This window comes from Rhea americana, unplaced genomic scaffold, assembly GCF_003343005.1.
Source record: "Rhea americana isolate MKP2758 unplaced genomic scaffold, rheAme1 scaffold_163, whole genome shotgun sequence".
In the NCBI taxonomy this organism is placed as follows: Eukaryota; Metazoa; Chordata; class Aves; order Rheiformes; family Rheidae; genus Rhea; species Rhea americana.
In genome coordinates this window covers 2147830-2155239 of record NW_028185739.1, presented here as the reverse complement: position 1 = coordinate 2155239, position 7410 = coordinate 2147830, and the positions used below count along the sequence as shown (strand labels likewise).

At 41.4% G+C, this 7410-nt stretch overlaps 1 protein-coding gene across 2 annotated transcripts in view; it reads right to left on the bottom strand.

Annotated features, from left to right (window-relative positions):
• Positions 1 to 930: 930 nt before the first annotated feature.
• CAMK1G (calcium/calmodulin dependent protein kinase IG) overlaps positions 931 to 7410 on the bottom strand; it is a 9481-nt gene continuing 3001 nt past the window's right edge. The window contains exons 2-11 of one of the 2 annotated variants that reach the window (XM_085300422.1): positions 7192 to 7320; positions 6761 to 6835; positions 5829 to 5967; positions 5406 to 5529; positions 4732 to 4807; positions 4099 to 4211; positions 3234 to 3312; positions 2711 to 2798; positions 1558 to 2003; positions 931 to 1028 (exon numbers count right to left, since the gene is read on the bottom strand). In XM_085300422.1, coding sequence (XP_085156548.1) covers positions 938 to 1028; positions 1558 to 2003; positions 2711 to 2798; positions 3234 to 3312; positions 4099 to 4211; positions 4732 to 4807; positions 5406 to 5529; positions 5829 to 5967; positions 6761 to 6835; positions 7192 to 7320 — 1360 coding nt within the window. In that variant the 3' untranslated portion in view covers positions 931 to 937. The remainder of the gene's footprint in view (positions 1029 to 1557; positions 2004 to 2710; positions 2799 to 3233; positions 3313 to 4098; positions 4212 to 4731; positions 4808 to 5405; positions 5530 to 5828; positions 5968 to 6760; positions 6836 to 7191; positions 7321 to 7410) is intronic. The other variant, XM_085300423.1, reaches the window with a different exon arrangement.

The following is a 7410-nucleotide window of genomic DNA, read 5'->3' as shown; positions in this document are numbered from 1 at the left end:
CATTGGACAACTACACAGTATACAGAAAACAAAAGCTTATAGCATTGAGCAGTGTTGTATGAACAATATACACTGAAAATGCTAGCAGAAGCCTCAGACTTTCCTTTGCTAAAGTGCCATCTCCCAGTGTTAACAATCCAGAAACACTTTGAGGTCACTGCATTGATCAATTCCCAGGACTAAGAAGCGTGCAGCTTGTCACTGGTCGGTCACCGCTCTCTGAGAAACTGCTGCCCATCTGCTCCTGGCAGGACACAGCCTCCTGTCTTCTTGCTTGCACTATTGATGTCTGGCTTTGAAGTGCAGAAAAGAGTAAAACAGCCCTTCTGTTTCTGCAAGAGACAGAATTTCAAACGAGGTTTGAACTTTGTTTTACTAGACTGCTACCTTCAAAACATTCTTTTAATAAGCAGAAGCATCAGGGGTTAGGAACAGCTTAGATCCTTTTATATGCCATGTCTCTAAAGGGTTATTGCATGACCAATCATTTCAATTCCTATTTGGGGTCTGTAGTAAATCCTACCTGCATTTCTCTCTTCTATTAATCCTTTATATATTACAATTCTGTTCATATAATCTCATCAGTAGAGAATGTGATAAAAGATTGTAGCATGTGGCTCACTTCACTGTATTCAGCTTTTGTGGAGAACTAAGCATATGTTCACCTTTGAGGAATAATTTTTCTTGCAGAATCTAATAGTAATACTTCCTCCTGATCGTATATAATGCACTGAGAATGGTAACTTAATGAGTCTAGAATTAATCTGATCTATGGTCAGACAGGGAGGAATCTTTGCACGATTGTACTTCACTTTGCTCTTCTTGCCTTTTTATTTTTCATTCATTTTCATTAATGGGTTTAACGTAAAGCAGCTGGTGGCTGGACTGTGGTATACGTACCTTTGAAGATGGGAGAGCCCAGTGCCTGACTTCCCCATCACATGATCAAACAAACTCCAGTTTGCCCAGTACCACAGTGAAAGTGTTTACCATTTTTCACTGGAACAAGAACTTCTGAGTTGAAAGGACTGTTTGAAAATGGAAGAATTGGAAGAGGAGGAAAAAAAGAGAGAAATAGCAATAATTATGATCATTCTTCAGGTGCATTAAAATTRTATTCTTAATATAAAGAGTATCAGCTGCTGAACATGAAGTATAGTTGTGGTGCCAGTTAACACTGCAGCAAAGGGAGGTTCAAGTTAGGCAACGCCAGCTGAGTAATTGGCAGCAGTAGCTTTAGCCATAGGCAATTTCAGTTTCTGGAAGGCTTGTGCACTAATGTCAGTCAAATATGGCAGCTGAAGCCCCATTAGCTCGGCTCACTGCAAGCTTTTCCATGTAGCCTGGGCAGTGTGCCTCCCCTGATGTTCACAGAAGCATAGAAGACATTTGGCTGGCCGCTGCTATCCACCCAGCCTAAAAGTTGGCTGCCATCCCTGTTCCTCACCCTTTATACCAGCGCCTGGGCTGGCAACTTAATGTGTCAGCCAATCATTTGCAGAAAGGTTCATCACATATATTTTGTCAGTGGTTATAGCTAGCAATTTGGATACCTACTGGGATTTTGCAGCTTTTTTAAGAAGCACCGTCTCAGAGCAAAAGGATGCCTTTGCTCTCTCATGCCCTACACAGGCTGAGCTGCAGCCACAAGAAGTTCTGTTTGGTGAGCTTGGAGGGTCTGGCAGAACTGGACTGCTGTCTCCTGGCAGGGATCCATTAATGGAGTGCTTTTGCAGCTTCCCCTCCGTCATTCCTGTGTCTTGTTCCAGGTGTGTGGGAAGGTTTTGACAGCCCAATGTGGGTACCAGAGGAAATGATACGGTCTTGTCTTCATTTGACATTCCTGAGCTGACAATGTTAGGTGTGTTAGGTCTGGATGCTTCAGAGACTTGTRTAACAGGAAGGTTGTTTTCACCCACTGCATGACCATTCATGTGGAGTTTCTTCATGTGGTGCACAACAGCTGCAGCATTAAAGGCTTGCTGAGAAAGAAGACAAAAATCCTGTGGTGAACATGTAGTGAAGCTGAGCTGTGTGAGCACTACAGGATGGAGGCACTGCACATCTTCTCTTAAGCAATAATTCACATATAGGGATGATAGTGCTGTATTGGTTAGCACTGTCTGTCTGTTTGGACAATATAGAGAAAACTCATTCCATACATATACACCGAGGTTTCCATTGACTACAAACTGCTGATGCTTTTTAAGATCACAACCACTTCTAGATAAGGAAATCACAGGGAACAGCTATAAACTACCCCAAAGTGTGAAATAGAGATCAGAGCTGAATTTTGAATGACAGTATCTAAAATGCCATGAAACAAGTGGTTCTAAAGAATTCCTCTCTCCACGTAAATTCCTACAAGAATGCTTGGTWTAGAGGAAATTCTAGTTTATGTTCAAGGCTGAAAGAAGGAAGGGCTGGATTAAGCTTCCAAGAGCTCTGTTAATGGAGCAGCAATTTCAGTCCTACATTATGAAGGTAAAAAGCTTACCCCCCACCCTTTACTTGTTGGCAGGGGTACTATATTGCTGTGTTTGTGGTAAATCTACCACTATGTATTATGCAGGGGATATTGGTCTAAGAATACTATAAACACTAACTGTATGTGCTTTTCAGGTGGCTTTTGGAGGAACTCAGCTTTTGGGTGCTTACCCATGCAGGTGAAGCCTTGCTTGTTGCTAAAAGGCAACAGCAAACAACTTACCCTCCATTTGCTCTTCGCAAAGTTTTTCTGAATCTGTGCGCTGACAGATGGGTATATGTCACGGTGAAGGGCTGTATTTCCATTAATCCTGCAGATGGGAGAGAAGAAAATGGGCTCATAGGCAGATGGCAGTTGTAAGGCATTCTGCATTCTAGAAGCAACTAACTGCTTTGTATATTCAATCAGCAATAATTAAACCCAAAGGAAAAACAGCAACAAAATGTAATACAAATACACACTTAAAAGCTTGGAAAAGCTCAGAATGGGATTTCTTCTTTGCCTCTGCTTATGGAGGCAAATATTATGCAAATTGTACTTTAATTATTCATCATTTTCTTTTTTCACACACAAAGAAGAAACACACAGGGCCACTCCAAGGCAGATAGTGATGTTAATGGGGATTAGGAGAACACCTCTCAGTCTCTCAGTTACAACTAAGCATGTGGATCTAAATGCGTAGGCTGGTAAATCCCCTTTGTCACTAGTTGGCAACATTAACTCCCAGGAGTTGTGTTCCTCTCACCATGGGTGCCTCAGGGCTTCTTCACACGTAAACCTTGTGTTTGGATTTTTCTCCAGTAAATGTCTAATGAAATCCTTGGCTGTTTGGGAGAGGAGGAGGAGAAGCAGAGAGAAAAGATTATTTTCTTGTTGTTCCAGGATATGATTCTAGCAGGACATAGCAGACTAGTAGACAAACACTGCAACTATCAACCTCAAGAAGGACGTGCTACTATTGTGTTATTACATCAGTAAACGGATATATTCATAGTGAAATGTTCCTTATGAAAAAAAGATCTATCCGAGGATGCACCAAACTTTATGCTTAAGTTACATGATTTTAAGCAGAATTTTTCACTGCCAATAGAAAGCATAAGAAAATCTAAACATAGCAGGCTTGTCCTATCCTACTTCCTTTAAACCTTGGCTTAAAGGGAAYTTACATCTTTCCCAATCTTTTTCTTTGCAAGGAGGGTAGTGTTGCTTCCTATTACATCCAAACAAATCTTCTGCCAGATTTTTTTGTATGTATATGAGGAGGATGTTCAAAAAATGCTGCTAAGATGTTGGTGCAACCAAAACTACCAGGGCAGGCTGCTTTGGTATCATCACCCCCACCATGGGCGGCGCTGGGAGCCTCTGCAATCGGATCCCACAGCTGGGGGTTTGCCGCTCTCTTAGTGTAACTCAGTTTAAATGTGCAACACTTCCTGCTATTCACATCCCCGCCGGTGTGTGGGAAGGGTGCTTGGGAGATGCCGAGTGTTGCAGCTTCATTTCTTATGCAATGTTGTCTACTTGGGCTCRTCTGTGATTAAGACGACTCTGGATTGCAGACACTGCATTTGTGAGACAGAGCAAAGTGTTTTCCAGTGTCTGAGCTTTACCTGACTCAGAGATATCGTCCCAAAATGGCGATTCAAACTCATAGTAACCTTCCTTAATCTTTTCAAACAGTTTAGATTCAGTCTCTTCATAGAAAGGAGGATACCCACACAGCCTGGAACAGACCAGAAGAGAGTGGTACTTCAGTGCCTCAGCCCATGTATGCACTTGCTCWTCTTTAGCTCTGTTTGGTTACTTGTGCAACAGGATTGGATGAAGAACAGAAGGGACCTCTATAGCCCCATCTGTCCCTCGCATCTCAATGCAAAAAGAATTAAAAACTTAACTGCAGCAGCAAAAGGACAAAGCCACAGCTGTTAYCTAGCTGCATGGTGTGGGAGGAAATGAAACAGAAAGTACTGAGGAAGACTGAGCAGTATTTGTAGACAACAGAAAARAACAAAACATGGGATGAAGCATGTAGTGGAAAAAATGCGTTTCYTTTCATCTCCTCCCTGATACTTAATTCCACAAATCCCTTTGCTTTCTATGATCTAGTGAATTAGTGCAAAGGAAGAATATATTGCTACTGTGAGCACAAAGCTGGAAGGTCCAGATCAACACTTTCACTCTGCAGAGGTATGTGAAGCTGTATACAAGGTGGGTACTCCTAGGAAAATAAGTGGGATGCTCACAGGATATAGGTGATGACTCCAATGGACCAGCAATCAACAGCTTTGCTGTATGGCTTTTGAGTGAGGACTTCTGGGGCTGCAGAAAAGCAAAACATAATCAAGAAAACAAGCAATATTGGAGAAAAAGGTGATTTCTAGTATGCCTGGCCTCTGAYATGCCTCTGTTTACTGATAGGATTAATATGTCCTTTTTGTATCTACTTTAGGACATTGGGTTTTTGGAAGTGAAGCACAGAATCATAGARTGGTTGAGGTTGCCAGGGACCTCTGGAGATCATGCAGATCCCCCTGCTCAAGCAAGGTCGCCTAGAGCACATTGTACAGGATTTCATCCAGGCAGGTTTTGARTATCTGTAGAGAAGACTCCAACTACATGACACATAGTACTACTATCATAGAAACAACCACTGAGACTTTCTGCCTGCATCTTAAGGTTTCAACCAGTAATCTGTGGATCAAGCTAATGCCTTCTGGCTGAAATTAAACAAAGCTCCTTGTGCTAAAATTCTTTTAGTAATTGTTCAATGTTCACATACATGGTGCATCTGTTACTAGTACATGCTGTTGATGTGATTATATATTTCCGTCTTTTCTGCTAGGTAGCATACTGTAAAAGTGTAATCTTTTCTCCGGACAGACCACTAATGAAAACCTGTTCCTGATCCTTGGCTTACCAACATATCCTGGAGTCCCACAGGCAGTGGACATGATGCCGTTCTGTTCCATTTTAGACAAGCCAAAGTCTGTAATCATAATTTTGGAGTTTTCTTCAGGAGTAAGGTAAAGAAGATTTTCAGGCTGTGAACACAAAATTCCAAGAAACAATGGAAGGTCATAGGACAGAGCATGAGCTTATTCCTGATGTGTGGTGGTTCAGGAGTTAGGGTAACCTGCTGGGCAGTGCAAAGAGTATCTTGGTGCAGTCTGCTAACAGAATCACTATGCTGTTTCATGTGGTGCCTGCTTCTGTTTTTGGTGTGAAAAGCTAGGAGTCAAACTTTGATTTGAGGGTTTGTAAGATTACACTACGTGCTTTAGAAAAGTCTGCAGATACATCAATCTATAAGGCGTTGTTATTTCAAGGGAACACGTTTCACCTTTAAGTCTCGGTGAACTATTCCATTTTCGTGGAGATACTTCACAGCTGTCAAGACCTGGTGGATTACCACGCTTGCATCTTTTTCAGTGTAAACTCCTCTTTCCAAAATTCGGTCAAATAATTCTCCACCAGATACTCTGTTGAAATGATAGTTCAGAAAGAAAAAGACTGAACATTAAACAAATCTAATTGTGCTTTCATGTTTGAGGCAAGCCAAATTTTCAGCCCTTTTACATCTCTATCTACAGCTCAGCTGTTCCTATACTTTGGTGTACTTTGGTCTGCCATACTTTGGTAGACTTAGACACCAGCAAGCACTCTTAAGTATAGTTTTTGAGCATCAATAAACATTCCTGGTGAAGCTAGTGAATTCAGGGCAAGGTTGTGATGCAACTGCCTGCATGTTTGACCCATGGGCTTTCAGAAACATGCACAGAACTGGTACCAGTCTGCGTTACACAACCTAATGCACAGCCTGGTGTGCATTTTTGTGTAACTTCTTCCTTTAGGTAAATTTGCAAGTTAGCAGTAGTAGCCAGGTTACCTGAAGCTGATGCCCACTGCAAGGTGCTTTCTTTGAAGCTGACACGTTGCCTACTTTCAGTTTCAGAAACCCTGCATGGCATAGCTTTAATTAGAAATGCCTCTGTCTCTGTCCTGCTAAACTGGGATGAATTAATTTGCATGAATAGATCCTAATCTGGGTTTAGAAATTTACTGCTAGAGTGAACACAGGCTGAGAGAGTATGAGAAATGTTCATGTTAGTTCAAACCATGTAGCTTTTACTTCATTAGTGAGGAATGTTTGTGCATGCAACTTTTAAATGTGACAAACTCCTGTACATAGGTCCTGACCTAGGATGCATAACCTTGGTCCTACCACTGTTCTTTCTCTGTGGCCTAGAAAGATGTGACTCTGCTAATACTTACAGTTGCATGACCAGGTAAAAGTGGGTTGTGCTCTCATAAATATCTTCCAGAGTCACAATRTTTTCGTGCTTTATTCTGCAGAAATAAACATGGGTCACAGATGTATCTGACAGAGACAAAAGTGTTTTTCAAGCTGAAAGCCCAATAGTCATCTTGCTTTAATCATGAAAGAAAGTTCACTGAGCTACTTTGTGGCTGTCCTCCTTTGCCCTGTGTGGTAGCGTCTTCTCTTCAGGCAYCAACAATAAAGAACCAGACTCTTCATCTTTAAGCAGCTTCCTTCTCTGCATCACATGTGTTATAAGTACTGAAAAAGCATTAACTCTAACTTTCTCTTCCCTGAGTACTGCTCTGTTTAATCTATCTAGTTTCTCAGATTTGGGGCAGTATGGCTGTATGTTTATATATAAAAAAATTATATATATACTCACTTTTTCAATACTGCTATTTCATTCTCCAAGCTGCTGTCCCTAGTGAGAGGAGATTTCTTGATGCATTTCAGAGCAAAGAGCTTGCCAGTGCTTCTTTGTTTCACTAGGAAAACTTCTGAAAAGGCTCCTCTGCAGAGAGGAAAAGTAAGTGCATTTCAGCAAATGATGCTGTTATGAACTAGAAGGAAACTTACAGAAAGGAAGGGAAAAAAACAAAAA